This window comes from Rhincodon typus, chromosome 4 (genome assembly GCF_021869965.1).
Source record: "Rhincodon typus isolate 14 chromosome 4, sRhiTyp1.1, whole genome shotgun sequence".
NCBI classification, from domain to species: Eukaryota; Metazoa; Chordata; class Chondrichthyes; order Orectolobiformes; family Rhincodontidae; genus Rhincodon; species Rhincodon typus.
This window is the reverse complement of record NC_063335.1, coordinates 57659214-57682514: the sequence shown is the minus strand read 5'-3', so window position 1 is coordinate 57682514 and position 23301 is coordinate 57659214. Positions and strand designations below refer to the sequence as shown.

Genomic DNA, 23301 nt, shown 5'->3' with positions numbered 1-23301 from the left:
GACGACAGGACATCACATTACACATAAAATTCTGCCCAGAAACTGTTTTTCTCTCTATAGATTCAGCCAGACTTGCTTAGTATTTCTCACGCTGTCTGTTTTTATTGGTATAGCATTAATGGGCTGAATAGCCTGTTTTTGTGGTGTAACATTCTATCTAAATTACGCCGAGAAACTACATGTATAGTGACAACACCAGAAAGTGTTTCTAAGTAGAACTAAACAAAGCATTTGTAAGCTTTGAACTCCAATATGGAAAGGTTTTCAGAGTAATCAGTGCCATTTCACTGTTTGTGAAGAAAAACAAGTGGTAAAAATGTGAGGTTGAAAAAAAACAAATCTTTGGGGTTCTTTTAATTAAGATTAAATACTGTATTGAGCACCATCTTGTCTTGGTTTATTTTAAAGTGCTTTTTTAATATGATTATTCCAGGATCAAAAAAAAAATTGACAAAATTTCTTGCATATTTTAAAGGCATACCCATACATACTGCTTCTTTTGTACCATCCTTGTTCAATGCTGAGAGACTGGGGTCCATTAAACTGACTCCTTGTGTTTGGCCATTTAATGCACCTCATTGGGCCTGGCTGAAGACTCACTGGACTGAGACTTCAGTATTTTCATTAAATGCAAGTTGCATTTAATTTTTTGGAGGATTTCTCAGTGTGAGGCCTAGTGAGACATTTCGCTGTATCTAACCAAACTCATTTCATTAACAATCCACCCTTGGCGTCCCTCACATCTAATTCCATCCTTCATTTTACCATACACTGTTTCCAGAACAACTTGTCAGTTACTGGATACCTTCTGAAAGATCGGCATCTCGTGCCCGTCCTATCTAACAAAGGCCACTACGGACCCAGACAAGAGTTACTGAACTAGTGTTGCCCCTCACCAGCAACCTACTGGCACAGCAGCCACAAAGCCATACTACTTACAGCTACATTCCATCTAAACTGCCTTTCCAGGTCACTGCTACTGTCCTCAATGCCCGCTATAAACCTGAATCTTGTTATTGTCCAGTTGGGGCACATCACATAGCATACAGCTGAACAATTCCAAATATGAGCTTTTATTTAGTCATCAAAAGTGAACACAAACAAAACAAATAGAGGTTGCAGTTCAGACCAACCAAATGATGACATTATTACCAATGTCTACGTCACAGGCACATTGGCCTCCTGATCCTACTTTGCATCTCCTGGAACCAGATGTCAAATGAAGAGCTAGCTGGTTTGTAGCACCTGAGGCAGCTAAGCATGCACAAGGAGAGCTTCTTTGTCCCCAGTGAACTCATCATCCTCCTTAAAAGATTGCTCCCATTCCCCAGCTCATCAGCATCCAGCATAGTACCTCGTTACCTGCTCCAATTGTGCAGAGCCCACCAGGACGATACATTACACTCTGTCTGGACGATATTTTGTATTTTTGTACTTATCCTTTATTTTCCTAGTTTAAACTATGAAAGACTTTCATGTAAACTATTACTTACTTCTTTAGTTTTCTACTATTCTATGAAGTAATGTTTAACTTTTTAAACTCTCATTTCTCTTACTACTTTGTCCCTAAGGTTTTTGTACTTAGGTATCTTGATACCTAATGGCACCGTGTGTGACAACATTATACACTTTGCACTGTACTCCCATACTTCAGTACACGTGACAATAAAATCTAAAAATCTAAATCTACTTGAGGGCCATCCCCCCCACCAGTCCAAACAGGAAAGCAACATCTTCAACTGTTCCATCAGTACAGGTGTTATGAGATGATGTCATGAGCCATGGTGGTAGTGGGTATCTCTTGTCCACCAGTCAGCAGCTTTGCAAGGAATCTAGACCTGCAAATGCACCAAGTACATGAGAATGCTCCAAGATTCAAGAGTTATGGCAGCTGCCAGAGTACCAGGAATACTCCTCCAGGAAGTGGTAACGGATCACCTGGACATTAATAGAATAGAATCCCTTCTTGTTGATGAATTCTGCAGTGTTGTGACAGGGCTCTCTCAGGGCTGCACATGTACAGTCAGAAGCATCCTGCATTTGGGGGATAACAAGGTGTACAGCTGGATGGACACAGCAGGCCAAGCAGCATCAGAGGAGCAGGAAAGCTGATGTTTTGGATCTGGACCCTTCTTCAGATTTCTGATGCTGCTTGGCCTGCTGTGTTCATCCAGCTCTACACCTTGTTATCTCAGATTCTCCAGCATTGGCAGTTCCTACTATCTCTGCATTTGGGGGAACCAGCTAAGTTCCCGAATCATATTGCCCAGGCTGTATCACCAATCTTGTCGTGGTGAAACAAAAGAAACCAGTGTGACCAATGTTACTGGTTACTCCTGATGCATTGTGGTGTATGCTGAGAGATCTGACACAGATCACTCATGACTCCTTGGAAGAAGCTAGCTATATAGAAATTCAAAGCAGCTGTCACCTTCAAGTCACTGGGAGAGGATTGCCTCGCACTCCTGCAGCCCTCGGTTCTGATTTAGCATCCGGCACAGTTGCATCAGTGTCCTGGGACATAGAGTCGGCACTGACATTATGTCTCACTCATCCCCAGAAAAATGAACTGGAGGCAGAAAACTCTGCAGTATTCCTATTACAAGGGCCATGTGTCCATCGTTTATTCTGTTTCACCCTCGGCACGGTCAACAACTTGGCAAAAGTGTCATGCCAGTTGACTGGCCAAAACATTCTATCAACAGGGAGGGTTTGCTGCACTCCAAACACCTTCCCATTCCCAGACCGACATCAATCATTCAACTCTGCCTCCCTCATGGATAATCCCAAGTTATATGGGGGAAAAGGGAATAGCATACAGCATTGAAAGGCATGGTAACCATCTCCTTCATGTTTTTGTCTCTTCAACGTCCTCAAATCTACCAGACATGCTTCCGCCCTTCGAACGGAGACTGATTCTGTCCACTCTGATTTTTTGTCCATGTCATTTTCCAGCTGCAGCTAGTGTCTAGGGAACAGCAAGTGATGGCAGGGAACACCACTCACAGTCAGCATTGGGCTGTGCCTGATTATCAGTAACCTCCACCCTTCCCAAAAGGGCCTCTAAGTCTACATTTACTTCACACTACATCAAAAGGCTATTACCATCTATCCTGGCCCACTGTGCCCCCCATACTGTGGTGACCCACCAAATTGAACTTTGCCTTCAACTATCCTCCCTGCCTCCAAACTGTGACATTACACATCAATGATGCCTACCCTGCCCCTCTATGCTCCCTATGTAGAGACCACCCTCTATCACTTTCGCTGCTGTAGCCTATCATGTACTCCAATGCTGTTGCACATACCTCCCTACCTCCCATATACCTGTAGGAATCCCCCCATGTCCCCACCATTATCGGCCATGTCCCACTTCTACACATGCCTTTGCTTCCCACTCCTAAGCCGAGACACCCTCCTCCCCTTTCTGTTTGTATCCTTCTCAATGATTCACGAGGAGGATACAATCATGGAGCCGCTGGATGTATTTGCTCAGGCATCTGGCCTCTGACCAACTTCGATGTGTAGCTGCTAGACACAACTGACCAGAACCACGACAGCTGTGTTTACCGCTGATGCTAAAGAACTGACCGTTATCCACTCCCTGAACTGTAGTTGAATACATCCGACTATGCCAGTTCTGAGTGGATGGCTGACTGTAGACGATGTCCTCAACATTGTGTGCAGATTGAGTCCGTAACTGACAGTACCAGGACCTGCCTGACAGTGACACTACCTTGACTGGACTGAGAACTAGCCCCCATCCTGTTCCTGACAAGGCTATATGGTTGAATTATTGTGCAGTGAGTTTGCTGTGTAGGCAGCTAGCAAATGCTGCAGACATTAGATTGATGTCTCGCTTGTTGCTGTACAGCAATGTGTCCCCATCCCCAGACAAATCCCTATCGACAAGCTGCCTGTCTGTGTGTCTACATAAAAGAGCACCTTAATACTGATAGCCTTTAGCCTCTGGCTGAACCACCAATTCACTAACTGGAACAGCATGACAATGCAAAGTCAGCCATGGATATAGGTAGGTGCGAAATGAGCGAGTGTTAAGAGAGCATGTGAGCAGCCCTGAGGTGCAGCCTGGTCTAATCTGTGAATTGGGTGTTTTTCCCAGTGTGCAAAGTGTCCTTGCTGCAGCCTTTCAATGCTAGTTGCTGATGCAGCCTGCAATTCAGGTCTGTATTTACTAAGTGTTCTGCAAGTATATTGGAGAGATTTTATGATGCTCACAAGGGGTTGGCAAATATTAGATACCAATGTCTGTGGATGAGGGTTATGTGTGACTGATTCCATGGATTAGGCTTGAGATGGAGTTTGGTGCTCAGCAACTTGGATGGTCTTCGCAGCCAGTGGTGAGCTGAAGTATCCATTCTGACTTTCATGCTAAGAATTCTTGATGTCTATTTTGTTCAGCATGTTTGGTAAAATAGAAAGCTGACTATTAATGAGTTGAGCTGTGGCACTAATGAGATATCCACCAAGGTATAATCTCCCTTAATTGACAACTCGCCAGTCAGCAGAAGTATAATAGATGTAGCAAGATGCTCCCATTGTTGAGATAGGACTTGCTGGACTTCTCATTTGATTTTGTCACAAACCTTGCCATATGTCATGTTGCACAGACTCCTATAAGATACTGCCCATTGATTTTGCTTTCTGTGCATCTATATGTCTGCCATTGGGACATGGCAGCAGCATTTAGCATTGTGCAAACCTGGAGATTACACAGACATGGTGCTCTGAAATCCCAATTAAAATAAATGCTTAAATATATTTAAATTATGCAGTTTAGAAAGGTAAGAGGCAACTTGACTGAAACACGCAAGATCCTGAGCTGTCTCAACAGAGCAGGTGTGAACCAAATGTTTCTTGTTGTGGGAGAATCTGGAATGAAAGAAGACTGTTTCAAAGTAAGGGTCACCAATTTAAGACAGAAATGAGGGGGATATTTTTTCTCACAAGAGGGTTGAGCGTCTTTGGAACTCTCTTTTTCCAAAAGGTGGAGGAAGGAGGGTACTTGAGTATTTTTAAGACAAAGGTGAATGGATTCTTGATAAGCAGAGGATGAAAGGTTATTAAGGGTAATATGGAGTGATCAGAGGAGTCACATATTATTGAATGGTGGACTAGCCTTGAGGGGCTGAGTGGTCTACACGTGCTCCTAATTCATTTGTGAAATATAAAGTCAATTTGATGTCCAGTTTAAAATCCAGATTGTAGTCCATCAGCAAAATGTTATGGGTCTGCCAATGATTTAAACACACAGCTCGCAATCCAGCTTATCCTACCTGATTCCCAGATCTCTGCTTCTGCATTATTTTCCTCTAAATGTTAAAAAGACAGAAGATGGGGGAAGAAAGAATAAAGAATGTACATGGAATGTTGCTGCATACATTAAAATAATAAATAAAATTAGTATCTAGCTTAAATGATGAGCAGGATAAGCATGGCACAAAACATTGTAACAAGGGTTAAAGCTAGCATCAGGGAACAATGACCATATGAAAACTTAGCCAAAGAGACTACTTCCCTGCAGCAATATTTCTCTAATTTTATTATTAATTTCAGAAGTCTCTTGCCTGTGGTGCTGATTAACTCAGTTGGCTGTATGAAGTAACAGTTGGATCATATTAATGCCAAATGCACGGGCTTTGATCTTTATTCTGGCCAAGGTAAACTCTTGGGCTTGCCCTTCATCTTACCAGTAATAAAAGATTATGACACTTTTCAGTTGTCAGCCAAAAGAGTTGCCTTCAGAAAGGGAATCCAAGAAGAAGACAATGTTATTTACGTACTGTGATATTATGTCTTCTGCTATAAGTTTGCTTCCAAGTAACTCCCGCCATGCTTATGCTGTGATGTTAAACAGAATGTGAAAGAATGCTAGATCAAAATAGATGCTCTGTGAAGTTTTTGACTAAACACTTTGCTTTCCTTAAAACATCTTGTGTTTGAAAGAGAAAGGGGAAGCACACATGAAAAAAAAGACACATACAATAAAGAGCACAGGTAAAAATTCCACTCATATGAACGCAACAGACAATAGAAAATTAGGAACTGAAGAAACAGACCTGAGTTCCTCCTTTTGGGTGATTCCAATTCTTCTGTGATCACAAAATGGCAAGACATAGACAAAGAAGATGAGTGTGAGTGAATGCTTTCAGGTGATGAAACTGAGTGATGAAAACAGACTTAATCAGATTCGATGTGACATTCAGCAGATTGTCAATTTTCGGGAAGCAGGCATCAGTTACACCTGTTATAGCACATGGGCAGGAAGGCTAAAAGGATTAAAAGATAATTTGACTCACAAGCAAAGAAACAGTAAGTGACTTTTTTGTGAATGCTGCAGACAGCATCACATCTTCTAATGCAAATAATAAGTCAGAATTAGTGCTAAAATGGATGAAGTAAAACAGTTATTACAGAAGGAGAATAATTCATATCCTGCAGATATTTCCTTTTACCTTAATTCATAAAGAGTTCTGCTATGATGTTTTATTTGTCAAGTATTTCATGAGCATTCGGTCAATGAAAGGAAGCTTCACAAAATTAGTAAATTTAAAAGTGCAAGAGTTCAGTTAGATTTGATTACATTTTTATTCAAAGTAATTGATTTTAAAAAGTGCATAGGTTCCATGTCTTGGATACCACATCAAACTGAATTATCAGTGCATTATTGTTCAGAATTGAAATTTGATCCAAGTTTTGAGGAGCTCAGTTTTGATTCATGACTTTGGCTTTCAATGTAGCTTTATAAATCTCAAAAGTGTTGATGAAAATGCTGAAAAATAGGATCTAGGAAAAAGTAATCTAACCAGTCATAGCTGAAAGTTGCAATGGAGAAAACAAAAACTATCCGAGTTGCAACTGATGTCTATGTCTTATCACCAAAAAGTATTCAATTTCATATGGTGCATATTCAGGATGCTTATTATGCCCACCTCACAAGGTCTGTTAAATTTAAGCCGTGCAGCTAAGTGAGGACATCCCTTCACTAGATGACACCCAGAAACAAACATTTTGTGACCCAAATTGATCTTATATTTCTTGAAACACTAGAAGATTAAATGATAATTCAGCAATATTCAGCTCACAATTATGTAATTATTTTGCCACAGTTTACAGTTTTTTTTGAAATAACATTAATAATCGCAAATCTGATTTGAGTACTTGTTTAATACAGCCATGCTACAACAATGCTGCTGTTTGTGGCTTTCATCAAAAACTGATCCAACTTTAAATTGTTAAAAAGCAAATTAAAGAAATCCCAATAAAACACAGTTAATTTTATACTGTTTGGTTCAGAATGCCTCAGAACAACTTGAAGCACTGAAAGTGAATTTTCATTTTAGGGATTTGCAATGTAATTGAAAACAGAATCACATCTATCCAACAGAATTCCAGTGATCCAGACACCTTTCCTGATCCTGCATTTGGGCACATATGCATGTTTTAGGCAAAGCAGAACAGCTTACTTGCTTGATACACTGCACCAATTTAGTCTGATGATTGCAATGTGCAATCATCAAAGTACAGGAAATGTTTGTTACCGATATCTGGTAAAAGGAGATAATGAGTCTTTCTGCCTTTTAATTGCCCAACAAAATAATTAATTATAATTGTGTTTATTATTTGTATTGTATTGTTTATTATTGTATTATAATTACTTTATCCCTTGTTACAGACTAAGCCAAGTTGCTGGAACTGACAGGAATACTGAATCAGCTGGATTGATTGGCCAAATGTGCACAACCTTCTCTGCAAGAACTGTTGGTTTAAGAATGCTGAGAAAAGTTTTGTTTGAGACACCATTGGTTGAGGGTTATTTATTGAATTTGACTATGATTGTAATTACTGTTTACTCTAATTGTTTATGAATACATTTGACACAGCTGATACCTTCAAGCTGTTTTGCATGTATTATATTTTGCTTAAAAATTTAATTGGGTATTTTATGATAGACATCATTGATTACATAGGTCCACCATTATTCGCTAGCACTGGGGTGTGTTATGCATGTAGTTATGTATGTATGTGCTACCCCTTTAAGAGGGCTGGTCAGGTGACCCCCAGGGGTGGAGCTTGAGTCCAATCAGACCCAGCTGTGAAGGGTGAGCATAGTTAACAAAGCATTCAGATTCACGATTTGTCTACCTGCAATAAAATTCCTGGTTCCAAAGGAAGCAGTAACATAAAAACTGGCAACAAGGATGGGATCCAACCCATGAACTCTGTGCAGAACTCTTTTTTTAAAATTGCGGATGCTGTAAATTAGGGAGAGAAAAAACAGAAGTTGCTGGAAAAACTCAGCAGGGCTGGCAACATCTGTGAAGAAAAATCAGAGTTAATGTTTCAAGTTTGGTGACCCCTTCCTCAGAATGGTCACCGGACCCAAAACGTTAACTCTGATTGTTCTTCACAGATGCTGCCAGGCCTGCTGAGCTTTTCCAGCAACTTCTCTGTTTATTTTCTCTGATGGAGACATCGTCTCGACTTCAGAAACAGCGCGAAGGGTAATGTCGATGAAAATGGTCATGACGTGACACGTACTGTGGTTCATGCCAGGAAAGAAAGTACTCACCAGGGAAAGGGCCAAGAGCGGAAGTTGTGAGGGGACTTGGTCTGGTTGTTAAAGTAGAGATAATGTACCTGCAATTTACCGAAGTAATCATGATGAGCAGTCACGAGGGGACTCGAGCTGTGGGCGATGCGAGGGAGGAAGAGTATGCTAACACAGTCAGTCAGGGAGTGGCTGACATAGGATCACTCACTGAGGGGACTCAGGTTGTAAGTGTCTTTAGACTCGAATGGTGGGAAAAATTCCCACCAGCAGGAAAACAAAGTAGTGGGCCAATTTGGGAAGTTGGAACCATTTGATGAAGAGTCAGAAAATTGGACTTTGTATATGGAATGCTTTAATTTGTTCTTAAAGTTGAACGAAGTGGCTGAGGACATCATGGTACTTTTTTTTTTTAAGTACCATCAGGAGCAAGACCTTCACAACTATGAGTAGTCTTGTACAATCAGAGAACCCTGTGAGGGAGACATTCAAAGAGCTATGTGACGTGTTAGGAAATTATTTCGTGCCCAAGCTGTAACAGTTGTGAAACATTTCTGCACTTACAAACAGCTACAGCACAAAGATGAGTCCATCGCCCAATTCATTGCCACCTTAGAGAGGTTAATAGAACACTGCGAGTTTGGAGGGTTCTTCCAAGATCCCTTGCAGGACCATTTGTTCAATAGCATAGAATACCTACAGTGCAGAAGGAGATAATTCAGCTCATCAAAGTCTGTACCAATTCTGTGAAGAGCCTGCACATCCCTGAACATTATGGGGTAATTTAGTATGGCAATCTTGCACATCTTTGGACTGTGGGAGGAAATCAGAGTACCCAGAGAAAACTCATGCAGACATAGGGAGAACATGCAAACTCCATGCAGAAAATCACCCAAGACTGGAATCGAACCTGGCTCCCTACTCCTGTGAGGCAACAGCGCTAACCACTGCGCAAACTTGCCGGTTTGTGGCCTCTGAAATGAAGCCATCTGACAGAAACTACTAACAAGCAGAAGCCTAGATTTCAAAGATAGTAGGAACTGCAGATGCTGGAGAATCTGACAGGTTTTGAAATTGCTACCTCAATGGAGTTGGCAGCTAGCACAGTAACCCAGTTGCTAACAACGCCCGGGTGCATCAAGTAGTGGAAACTCAGCAAGGTGCAGTATCACCCATAGAATACCATTGATACGGTAAGAGTGGCCATAAGGAGTCAACATGTTGGAGTCGAGAAGCGCAGTGACACAGGTGTAAGCATTTGGGTTACATTGTTCAAAATTGCCAGCTGCAATCCAAACTAGAGAAGAGAAGTCAGAAAGAAACAACACTGAGGATAAGACATAAGGTACATGCCACCAACCAAGGAGTAGACAGGGAGTCGGTGAGGTCTGCTGAAGAAGCAGATGGCCCAGAGTCAGCAGAGTTTCAGTCAAACACATTGTCAATATGGGGTAAAACTCATTTTTTCTGGGTTCATCCCAAAGTAGAGGGGAAGACAATAAAGATAGAATGGGATGTAGGTGCAGTGGTGTCCCTGATTCCCGAATCAGTCTATGCGGAGAAGCTAGGGGAACTATCAGTGAAGCCTGCTAAGATTATACTGTGGACATACATGGAACAGGTGGTGCCACTGAAGGGCTACGTATTAGTGAAAGTACAGTTAAGGGACCAGTATGTGGAATTGCCACCCAGCATTAGTTGGACTTTCCTGATTACAAAAATTATAGTTGAACTGGGGCGTGGTTAATAGGCGGGCGAACTCAAACATGAGTTTGCAAGCAATCCTGGACAGGTACAAAGGTGTCTTCAAAGGAATCTTAGGGGAAATGAAAGGAATCAAAACTAAATTACAGCTGAAGGCAGAGGCTCATCCTATGAGTCTGAAGGTGCATCTAGTACCACATGCCATCCAGCATAAAGTGAAGTTGGAACTGGAATGGCTGGTGGTCCTGGGAGCATTGGAACCAGTAACCACCAGTGGATAGGTCACTTCCAACATTCTGGTTTTAAAAATAAATGGTGCAGTGAGGATTTGTGGTGAGTTTAAGATCACAGTTAACCCAGCCCTGAATATGAATCAATACCCCTTCCACTCATAGAAGACGTATTCAGTGGACTGGTAGGAGGAAAGAAATTTTCCGAAATGGATCGGTCGCAGGTCTACCTACAGAGGGGGATAGCTAAGGTGTCTCAGCTGCTGCTGATGATAGGGACACACAGTGGACTTTTCCACAATAAGCAACTGCCTTTTGGCATCACATCATGAAGACCCCTCGACCACAGAATGTGTCTCTACTTAGATTGTTCTTGGGACCTATCGATTACTATGGCAAGTTTGTGTCTGATGTGGCAACCATGCTAAAATCCCTGCATCAGTTGCTAGGAATGGTGGAACCATGGAAATGGACTCAAATGTGAGGTGGCTGACTGAGAGGTGAAGCCAAAGGTTGGAACTGTTCGTGCATTTTGACCCAAAGTTTTCATTTGCCTTATGGAGTTTGCACATCTTACCAAATGGAGAGGAAAATCCCATTGCTTTCACATTGAGGTCACTATTGAAGATGGAGGAGAATTATGCTCAAGTTGAAAAAGTAGGATTGAGCATCATGTTTGGAATTAAGAAGTTCAACCATTTCCTTTACAGCAGGCACTTTGTGCTATTGACCAACCAAAGACCTCTAACCTCCATTTTTGGCCTATATACAGATATATGGTCAATGGCGGCAGCATACATGCAAAGATGGGCACTGGCTGTGTCAGTCGACTCATATAAGATCAAATACCAACAGGCAAAGAAGCATGGCAATACAGATGCTTTGTCAAGGTTATCACTAGTGGAGAATAAAGATGTTCCCAACTGGAACCTCAAAATTATGTACTTTTCTCAGGGTGATAAGGTGCTGGTGTCAATGAATTGGGGCAGAGCGCTACTAGAAACAACGTGGCTTTGAGCTGAGTTGTGGACTTTGTTCTGAAAGGGTAGGCCAATCATGGAAACTACCTAGAATTACCCCCTAAATTAAAGAGGCGGGTGTTGTCCATATCGGATGGGTGTTTAATGTGGGGAATGAAAGTTGTTATTCCTCCCCAGTTAAGAGGAAAAGTGCTGGAACAAGTGCACCCAGGGTACCCCAGCATGGTGCAAATGGAGGAGATAGCCAGAAGGTACTTTGTTGGCTGAATGTAGACTCCCAGATTGAGGAGAAAGCGGGATCATGCGAATCCTCTGCATTATTAAGAAAGGTGCTGCCATTATTGTCCCTTCACCCAGGGGAATGGTCAACGGGGAAAGTTCCTCAGTACACCGAGCTGGTCCAGATGGGACCAGGGATGTTGACCATGTCATGTGTTTCCAAGCCAGGTTGGCCATACCCAGGAAGGAGACAACAGCATTGTCAGAGCAACAACAGCCAGAGGGGGACATACCTGCAGAACAACAGGAGCTTGCTGAGACTCAGAGACTATACTAGAAAAGATTCCTGAGACCAGGAAACAGTCTTCAAGGAATCATCATCCTGCTGAGAGAGAGGTATTATTGCTGGACTGTTAATCCAGAGACCCAGATAATGTTCTGGGGACCCGGGTTCGAATCCCGCCATGGCAGATGGTGGAATTTGAATTCAACAAAATATCTGGAATTAAGAATCTAATGATGACCATGAATCTATTGTCGATTGTTGAAAAAACCCATCTGGTTCACTAATGTCCTTTAGGGAAGGAAACTGCCATCCTTATCTGGTCTGATCTACATGTGACTCCAGACCCACAGCAATGTGGTTGACTCTTAACTGATCTCTGGGAAATTAGGGATGGGCAATAAATGCTGCCTGGCCAGCGACGCCCTCATCCCTTGAATGAATTTTAAAAAAACGCTGTTTTCTTTTTTGTTTATATGTCTGATGACGTGTGTATGTTAGCTACAATGCTTGTTTTATATGTTGTATATATGTTTATTAACAGGAGTTTTAAAATAAAGGAGAGGGGTGATATGTATGTAGTTCAAGGTGCTGCCCCATCAAGAGAGCTGATTAAGTAACTGGGAGGGGCAGAGGTTGGGTCCAGTCCAGGACTGGCTGTGGAGGTGTGACTATTATCAGAGTATCCTTGTTCAGATTTAGCACTTGTCTACCTGGTACGTAATTCCTGTTTCCAAAGGAAGCACCTTGATGACAGTAAAGTTGAGGTTGTATATTTCAGTCGTCATTACAGGCCTTGTACAGTAGACCCTCGGTTACCTGGTACTACAAGAAATCTTGCTTTGTCAGCCAATGTACAGTGTATTAAAAAAACTAAGCTTTAGTGGTTTCTTTCAACAAAATGCATTGTTTATTTATGTTCAGCTGGATTTTCATAATCTAGGCAGGTACAGAGTCAGGAAAAGCTCACCCACCTTGGGGATGGGTGCCCACAAAGATGGGATTTTATTCTTTGACCAAAGGTGGGGGTGGGTGCGATGAGAGTGTGTGTGTTCAATTGTGGGGACCCAAGGAGGCTGATTTAGTCTGCAGTTGGACCAGCAAACCTGTGAAAGAGTTCAAAGGTAGCAGAGTCCAGTTATTTAAAAGACCAGCCACAGTGCTGAGAGACTTTATACCTTCTCTAACAGGGTAAGTTCCGCTAGCCCGCAACCCTCTCACAATCTCCATGGCCCATGCACACCATTTCATCCTCTCCACCCAGCTCCATGGTGCCTTACATCCTCTATGCCAAGTTATATTCCCTACACACACCTCTACCCCTTCCACAAAAAGTGCAAAAAGCCCTCCATGCCAAGCTAGGCCCCACATACACTCCAACAGCCCCACATACCCTCTATGACAAGCTATGGCATTTCCATATCCATTCACCCATTGTGTAGAACCAATTAATCATGTGGTGCTAATAGGATATGTTAAAAATGTTCAACAAAGTTGATTCATTCTGTAGTGATTGTAACAAGGTCAGCCAGATGGATCTTTCCCTGAAATGGAGTTGGAGAGGTTATGTCTGGTCAGGAATGCAGGGTTTGACCCAAACAGCCTATACTCTTAACTGATCCTGGTGAAAATTGGGAAACCCAGAAACAAGTTTCTGAATCCTGGAATCAAGTCCAAGCTTTCATTTTCACAGAGTCTCCACAACTCCATTCAGATCCAGCCCGTGATGATACATTGAGACAAATGATCCCATGATAGTTCAAGGTGGTGTCGAAACATGGCGACTCTTTGCGAACTCTCCACAGCAGATCTTCCATATCTTAGAATTGGGTTTTAGAAGAGCAGAATGATTAGAAGTCTGTTAAAATTATTAATAATGTTCTCTATGAACCTACTTGCAGGTCTGAAGAATCTACGAGTGACTAGGCCTGATTTCCATGCCCGCAAGCAAAGAGCGAACAGAAACCTACCAGCTTCCCTCAGGCCCGAACTTCCTCGCCCCAAGGAAACCCGGAACAGGGGCCCAACCAATCCAGAAACGAAACCTGACCCTGCAGAGACCCACCCCAATCCCAAGGATGCCTGACCAGCCCAAGAATGACACCTGGCCTTGAGGGGACCAGACAATGTGGAGGCCCAATGGGCCCACCAAGTGCACACAGTTATCTCTTGATGCAGCAAACCTCCATGACCGATACTCAGGATCAACCTGAAGCAGGCACCTTACCAGGAAACTTGGGAGACCTGTTGGCCCACAGGTGCGACTAAAACAATGTGGTTTCAAGTCCCTCCCCCACAGCACTGTCCTGGCAAACGTCCAAGCTATCGAAAACAAACCAGATGACCTTCGAACGAGGCTTACCTTCCAGAGGGAACTGAGAAACTGCTATTTGGTCTGTTTTACAGAGACATGGCTCACTCCTGGTACACCTGATTGTGTCTCACAACATGATGGTTTCTCTATACATTGCACGGACTGCACAGCGTCCTCAGGCAAGGCAAGGGGCAGTGAGTTTTCCTCCTAATCAACACCTCCTGGTGCTCAGACGTGGTGACCCTGGCAAGTTACTGCTTGCCTGACCAGGAATATCTCCCAGTGAAATGCTGTCCCTACTACCTGCTGAGCAAGCTCACCTCCACTATCCTGACAGCAGTCTACATACCACCAGATGCAGAAGTGAAGAATGCTGTTGATGAAATAATTATCACTGCAAACTGGCTTGAGACAGGATATCCTGAGGCCTTATTAATCCTAGCCTGAGACTTCAACAAGGCTAACCTCAACAGTGTGCTGCCAAATACCATCAATATGTCTCCTGACCTGCCAGAGGTCCGAACATCCTTGACCATTAATAGACAACCGTCAAAGCTGCTTATCACTCCATACCTCATTCTCATTTCGGAAAATCAGATCACAATGCTGTATTCCTCCTCCCAGTTTACAAACAGAAATTGAAACATGAGGACCAAGTACAGAAAGTAGTACAGTGCTGGTTTGTGGCAGCATAAGACATTCTATGGGACTGCTTGGAATCAGCAGACTGGTCCATATTCAAGAACTCATCAGCCAACCTAAATGAATATACCATTATTGTTACAGACTTCACGAGCAACCGTGTAGAAGATTGCATGCTAAAGACATTAATCTGAATGTTCCTCAACCACAAACCACGGATAAACTGGGAAATCCATTCCCTACTGAAATCCAGGCATGAGGCATTCAAGTCAGATGACCATGGCCTTTACAGGAAATTCAGATGCAACCTCCGTGTGGCCATTAGACACACCAAGAGGCAATACTGGACTAAGCTAGAGAGCCAAACTAACCACAAGGATACCCACCGTTTGTGGAAAGGGTCAATACGACATAATGGCCTACCAAACGAAGCAGAACAGAATACAGGACAGAAGTACCTCTTCCTGATGTACTCAATGCATTTTACTTTGTTTCACTGACTTTCTGTTTGAAACAAATGTCACCTGCCCCAACAGCCTTGGTTGCATCTGTTCCCTAAGTCACTGCTGCAGCTATCAGATCAGCCTATTTGGGAGGGAACTCGCAGAAAGTGATTGGCTCAGATGGAGTCCCCAACCATGCACTCAAATATTGTGTGGACCAGCTGGCAGGAGTATTCATCGATATCTTTAACCTCTCCTTAATATGATCTGAAGTCCCCAATTGCTTAAAGAAGACCACCATCGTCCTGGTGCGAAAGTAAACTCATCTAGCATACCTCAACGACTACCATCCAATGGCTCTGGCCTCCATAATTATGAAGTGCTTCGAAAGGTTAGTCATGGTTCACATCAACTCCAGCCTCCCAGCCTGCCTTGATCCCTTGCAATTTGCCTACCGTCGCTACAGATCCTTGTTAGATGCCATCTCCCTGGTCCTACAGTCATCCCTGGTACAATTGGATAAAAAAGGTACCTAGTTATTGACTACACCTCTGCCTTCAACACCATAATTCCAACCAAACTAATCTGCAAATCGATCCTCCATTTCCTGACCCACAGACTGCAATCAATGAGAATAGGCAAGAACACCTCCTCCATGATGATCCTCAACATCGGCACCCCACAAAGCTGCGCACTCAGCCCCTTACTATACTTGCTAGTCCCTCACGACTGTGTGGCCGAATTCAGTCCCAACTCCCATCTACATGTTCGCTGACAGCACGACTGTCGTAGACTGTATCTCAAACAATGATAAGACAGAATACAAGAAAGATATAGTGCTAGGTGGCATAGTGTAAAAATAACAATCTCTCCCTTAATGTCAGCAAAATGAAAGAGCTGGGGCCATTGACTTCAGGAAGCAAGCTGGAGGACACACCCCTGTCTACATCAATGATGCTAAGGTGTAGATGCTCGAGACCATCAAGTTCCTATGAGCAATGATCACCAATAATCTGTCCTGGTCCATCCACATTGACGCTATGCTCAAAAACGTACAACAATGCCTCGAATTCCTCACGAGGCTAAAGAAATTTGGCATGTCATTAAAGTCTCTTACCAATCTTTATACATGCACCATAGAAGACATTCTAACTGGATCCATCACAGCTGACATGGCAACTGCTGTGCCCAGGACTATAAGAAACTGCTGAGAGTTGTGAACACAGCCCAGTTCATCATGCAAGACAACCTTCCATCTATTGAATCCATTTATACGTCTTGCTGCCTTGGGAAGGCAGCCAACATAATCAAAGACCCCTCCCACCCCAGTTATAATCTCTTCCAACCTCTTCTGTTGGGCAGAAGATACAAAAGTTTAAACACACGTACCAATAGATTTAAGAACAGCGTTTTCCCCACTGAATAGAGTTCTGAATGGACCTGTCAAATTCTAAATTTAATGTTGATCTTGCTCTTTATAGACCTTTTCTGCAGCCACAACATTGTATTCTTCGCTCTGTTCTGTTACCCTAATACACCTTATATGATATGATCTGCCTGTACTGGACACAAAACTTTTCAGTGTACCTAGGTATGTGACAATAATAAATCAAATCAAAAATATAAAGAGTCACAACATAAAAAAAAAACAAACATTCTTTTTCACATAACTTTTCTTTGATAGCTCAGGAGAAATATTTCAAACTTAATGGTGCCCTTACTGTCTCAATATGTTCAGATAACTGAAGTTTTCCTGTGTTGAGGCCGTGATAGCCTTTTTGGGAAAGTTTGACTGTGTTAACCACATTACATACACAACAAAAACACAAATGCAGCCCTTCTGTAAACAAGCATACAGTGAAAACAATGCACAGAATTACATTTCAAGCACAATATGTGTTTATACTGCACAGTGCACAAATGTTCCCAGTGAAAAGGCTGCTTTTTTGAAGTACTCTTTTGAAGTAAAATTGAAGTAATGTTACTAGCAGTTACCCCCAAATTAACAGACGTCCTTTACAGGATGTCAGAAGGGGAATTAAATATGTGTCAACTGCAACTGGGTCTTTTACAATAATAAGAAAATGTCATTAAAGAAGTGGCTGTTCGATTCTTCTTCTGTTACCACATTTAAAAGTGAAACTATCAAATTTTCTAACATTATTTTGAGTTTTCAGAGATGTACTAATCAGGAGTTAAGGTGGTTAAAGATTAGATTTGTTTCCTACTATAACTGATCAACTCTCCACCCACTACTATACACCCAATTTATTTGATAAACCTGAAAATTATGAGCTAGAGTTGCTTAAAAGATTAACGTTGGGAAGGCACTAATTACAGCTTGTATTCACCTAACTAGATAGACAATGTGAGGTGAAGAACACATCACAGACATGCACACATTCTCACTACAATCAGCATGAAGCCTGCTAACCACAAAAATACTCAATCTTTCCACTGTTTTCACAACCTGACACACCTGGCTCAGAAGACTGTTTCTCTTTTATACTGACATCAGCTACTGTACCATTCACTTCTCTCTGTTGATCTTCCCAGATAACTTCTGATACAAATCAAATGGAAACACAGCAAGAAATTTGATTTCTAAATCTAAATGATGAGAAGTTGGCTAAATTAAGAATTATTAAAAAGCATGACAGATTATCTGGTCATTGCCACATTTTTGTTTGAGGGAGTTTGACATGTGCATTTTAGCTGCTATGTTTCCTAAATAACAACAGTGGCTTCAAAGAAATATTTAATTGGCTATTAAACACATAAAATAATTCAGTGGCCATGAATATTAATGCATAAATGCAAATATATTTGTGAAGACATGGAATAGAATTCCTGCAGTGTGGAAACGTGCCCTTCGGCCCAACAAGTCCACACCAACCCTCAGAGAACCCCGAATCTACATATACCTGAACACTGTGGGCAATTTAGCATAGCCAATCCATCTAGCCTGCACAGCTTTGGACTGTGGGAGGAAACTGGAGCACCTGGAGGAAACCTAAGCTGACATGGGGAGAACGGGCAAACTCCACACAGACAGTTGCCTGAGGGTGGAATTGAACCCGGGTCGCTGGCACTGCGAGGCAACAGTGCTAACCACTGAGCAACCGTGCTGCCCCGATATGTCGAAGAAGATATGAAAAATACATTCAGCTACAATTAAATTAAATATGGCATTGTAAAGGTACAGGTCTCAGTAAATCAATCACTCTATTTAAATCCAGCATAATTTCAAATAAATGTTTTAGAAATGAATGGTTGCCAGCTAGCCTTTTGCAATACTTATTTTGCTGCAGCTCTGTATGTAGAATAAGTTGAACTATTGGTAGTAGGAATACTTGAAATAGCATCAGTATTTACACTGCAAAGCATTTAATTTATATTTCCTCTGAGGAAGGGTCACCAGACCCAAAATGTTAATTCTGATTTTTCACAGATGCTGCCTGACCTGCTGAGCTTTTCTAGCAACTTCTGTTTTTATTCCTGATATACAGCAGCTACAGTTCTTTCGTTTTTAATTTATATTTCCTTCTTTTTGGTAGATGTCCATTTTAAAAATAGAATTTGTCCAAATTACTGTGGACATGTAATTTATACATGCTCTCAGGCCATGGTTTGACATAGAATACAAACCAAATCTAGTTCCAGATACAGACATTGTGGCAGGCAATAACAATCCACAACAAGAGAGAATCTAAACAGCTTACCTTCAATCATTACCATCACTGAATACCCAACTATGAACATCCTGGGTTGCCATCAAGCTAAAACTAAACTGGACTGGTCATTATAAATACTGTGGATATAACAGCAGGTTGGAGGCTTTGAATTTTGTAATGAGAGACTGACCTCCTGACTCACCACAGCGTATCCACCCCCATCTATATGACATACGTTAAGAATATGATGGAATACTCCACACTGATCTGGACAGGTACAACTTCAAAAATACTTGAGAAGTTCGACACCATCAAGGGCAAGCAGCCCCTTCATTCGCACCAAATCTACCACCTGAAGCATTCAATCATTTCACCAGATACTGGCAGCAGTATTTAGCATTTCTAAGTTTCACTACAGTAACTCATGCAGGCTCCTTACAAAGTACCTTTCAGTCCCATGGCCACTATCACCTAGAAAGACAAGAGCAACAGATACATGGTAAACTACCACTTGCAAGTTCCCTTCTAACCCACTCATCGTCCTGACCTCAGACTATATCGCTGTCCCTTCAAATGGAATTTGTGTTTACCTACACCAAATGGACAGTAACAGTTCAGAAGTCAGCCCTTCAACCATGTTCTATAGGGCAATTAGAGATGGGCAATAAATTCTTGCCCAGCTAGTGATGCTACTCCCCATGAAAGATTTAATAAAATCCTCAATATTACAGGTGTGGGGTACGTAAATGGGGTCGTGTTTTGGACAGGAATCTAGGTTTCTCCTCTGCTTTGACTTTGAACCCCAGAGCTCCAGTTTTCTTTTCATTGATAGGTTTCCTGCCCATAGGGCAGCCTGATTGAAAAGTCCAGCTTCTTGTTGACAGGGAGCAGTTCAGAGCAGACTGTAAGACTGCATAGATCCAATCTATTAACTGGGTAAGGATGGAGTTCAATCCCTGAGCTGGGGAGGTGTGGGGCTGGGGCAGGGGCAGGGGCAGGAGCAGGGGCAGGGGTGGGTGGGGGTGGAGGGTCGATCCCAGGGATCCCAGTCCTCGAAAGGAAAAATATTGTATGGGTTAGTATAATTTTGAAGGATGGGTGATGTGGGGAAAGGGAAAGCATTCACGTTCTTCCTGGCTAACCAGCAGCACACTGAAACATATGCTTTCTCTCTGACATTTTCCTTGCTTCGCTCAGCCCTCCAGAAATCCAGCCAATTAGATCTAACACCACAAGACCTGTTAAAATAGAGGTTTCCAGCCTAATCCAAATACTTAGTTTGTCAAACGGTCTCCTGGAAGCAAACGGCTGCTAGACCTCCTCCAGTCTTCTTTAAAGTCTGAAGTTGGCAGATCGAGGGTCAGGAGTTTTAATGTTCGAATGTCAGGCCTACCCCTTTTGGATGCTAAAATCCAGTCTTCTGATTCAAGAATGTGTGTACACTAAGGTGGGGTGCTCAGTCATCAATTCATTCCTTGAGAGCAGTGAGTGGTCCTGCATCCTAAAGGCCAAAGACGTAAATTAATTATATTTTGAGATGCTTCTTACTTTTATAAAACTAAGCCAATCTAGAGATGCATCAACATGAAGTAGCCAAACAGTACTAAGCTTTCAGTCTAGGACATAAAGAGTTGAACTTCTGCCTCTAGGTTGCAAAGGCCACTGGCACTAAATTCTACAGTGAATGCCTCAAGGGCAGTGTCTCCAGATGTGAATCATGCTCCTTAGCACATTGCAGAGTTGAAAACCTCAACAGAAATCCGTCATAATAGTAGAAACTGACTCCTCCATTCTTACTGCCTGAAGGAGCAGAGAGCCAGCAAACCTGCCAAAACCTCACTATTATGAAACAAAGTTTTATATTGAAAATTACTGTTTATTTATTGGGTTGAAACTATAGTTGAGTTTTTAACAGACTGAGTAATAACATTTCAAAGACTCTGAGCAGCAGCTCCTAAGATGGTCCAACATTTCTATAATTTTATCGCATAATTCCAAACCCAATGACAAATGAGTCAGGCCATCTACAAGAATCCAATACAGACGATTGATCAGAGAAATATAAATGGCCCATCCCCTCACCTATTCACAGAACATCCAGTCAACCAATGTATTCAACTGATTGTGGAAATGAACCATTGATCCTGGCTGAGAAAGATCCTTCAAGGCACTAGCAACGTCCAAACCCAAGTAGCCAGAAACAACGTACTATGACCAGTTTTGAATAACTGGTCAATTGAGAGTGGAAAAGCCAACTAACTCTCTTCTGTGTTTTAAGAAACTGCTTTTTCTTCAGGCCAGTGAGAAGAGGAAAAGAAACATGGAAGAGGAAGGTCCTTCAGTGGACTCTCTCATACCCTTCATCCATCCTACAAGTTTGCCAGTTATTTGACCATTCACATGCTGCAGGCAGTGTTTTGAGATTCAATCTAGCAGCTGCTGTCTGCAGAAGATAAAACATTCATCAGCATTGTTAAATCACCTCAACTCAGAATCCAGAAAGACCCATAAGACCACTCTGAAACCATCCAAGGCATCAATTGGTAGAACATGGATATAAATGAGAAGAGGGGGATCAGTTAGTTCAGTTGGCTGGACGGTTGGTTTGTGATGCAAAGTGACGCCAATGGCATGGGTTCAATTCTTACACCAGCTGTGGTTACCATGAAGGACTTTCCTCTTCAACCTCTCTCCTGGTCTCAGGCATGGTGACCTTCAGGTTAAACCACCAACAGTTGTCTCCCTCTCATGAGAGAGCAGCCTATAGCTTCGTAACACAGTGGGGACTTTAATTTTTAAAAAAAAAAATAACACAGAGTGCTAGAGGAACTCAGCAGATCAGCAGCATCTGGAGAGACAGGAACCAGAATTAATAGTTTCAAGTCCTTTTTTCACTCTTTTTCAGAGCAGACTTTTAAAATTACTTAATGAAAACTCCAACTTTGTAACTACCTTGTGTCTGTGCATGACACTGCAAATGCATGTATGTGAAAGAATGGGAGCGTTAATATTATTATTTACATTGGTTTCCATGCTACTTTGTTTTTGTTTTAAAAATTACAAGAAAACGTGTCACCTGCAAGATGACAGCTGCATAATTACAAATGGCTGCTTCTAAGGATACACTGGAGGCCATTGTGGTATCTATCAATTCTCAACGCATAAATGCATCAAGATTATAAAATTCCAAGATCACACTACTTCATCTCATTTCCCCATGATTAGGTCAGCGCTGCAGCCCAGGTAGTTTAATGTGCCAACATAGCACCCCAGGTGTATTATATTGAGAACACTATATCATAATGTGGCCAACTTCATCAACACGAAAAGAGTTCATTTCCATCAGTGTACAAGTCATCTGTGACCAGCTGTACTCCACCTTAGAAATTCTCACCTCAACCTGGATTTCACCAAACTTGACTCTCTCCTTTCTCTCCATGTTTAGTCTCTTTGTACCCTCCTTAGCAACTCAAAACACCCTCCAATGCTAACAGCTTCTTGTTTCCTGGCCCTTTTCACTATAGATGTTCAGTCCCTCTACAGCTCACTGATCAACCCAGATGGCCCAGGACTCTCTGCTTCTTCCTTGAAAGGAAGTTGTCAGTCGTTAACCACCACTGTTTCACGCCGCCTGACAAATGTTGTTCTCAACTGAGCAGTGTTTTCTTTAATTCCACTCACTTCTTTCACATTAAAAAGGTGCTGCTTTGAATAGGTTTCCATGTAGTGCATGGAATATTCTTTGTTTGCGACCATTCTGATTCTCTCTATCACTTCTTTTCATGGTACATCTTTTGCGGAACTCCATATTGGAATAATTTAGATTAGGCTTCTCTCCATTCTGGAGTACGGAGGTGACTCTTATTAAAGTTGCAAAGGGTGTCCCATGTAACTGTGACAAAGGTATGCCACGCTCCCCATCATTCTCGATGAGCGTGCAGTCTTTCAGACCACGATGCCGTTGGTCTTATCCAATACATCACCACCATCCACTGGGTTCACCTGGTTCCATCCTTATGTACCTAATCAACTGCAATGGCTTCTTCCTCTGACCTGCACAGTTACTGGTCAAATTTGCCAAGGATTTATCCTTTGCCATTTCCTATTTCCTGTCACTAACATCAACAAAGAATAAAGCATCCGTTTTCATCTGTAGAGATAGCAGGAACTGCAGATGCTGGAGAATCTGAGATAACAAGATGTAGAGCTGGATGAACACAGCAGGCCAAGCAGCATCAGA

At 42.2% G+C, this 23301-nt stretch overlaps 1 protein-coding gene across 3 annotated transcripts in view; it reads right to left on the bottom strand.

Annotated features, from left to right (window-relative positions):
• Nucleotides 1–23301, bottom strand: part of LOC109916756 (regulating synaptic membrane exocytosis protein 2-like) — a 913938-nt gene that overhangs the window by 184460 nt on the left and 706177 nt on the right. The window contains exons 31-33 of one of the 3 annotated variants that reach the window (XM_048595802.1): nt 7556–7594; nt 6081–6115; nt 5298–5333 (exon numbers count right to left, since the gene is read on the bottom strand). The exons of 1 other annotated variant lie outside the window; for it this stretch is intronic. In XM_048595802.1, coding sequence (XP_048451759.1) covers nt 5298–5333; nt 6081–6115; nt 7556–7594 — 110 coding nt within the window. Of the gene's footprint in view, nt 1–5297; nt 5334–6080; nt 6123–7555; nt 7595–23301 lie in introns of all 3 variants that reach the window. One more of the 3 variants, XM_048595803.1, reaches the window with a different exon arrangement.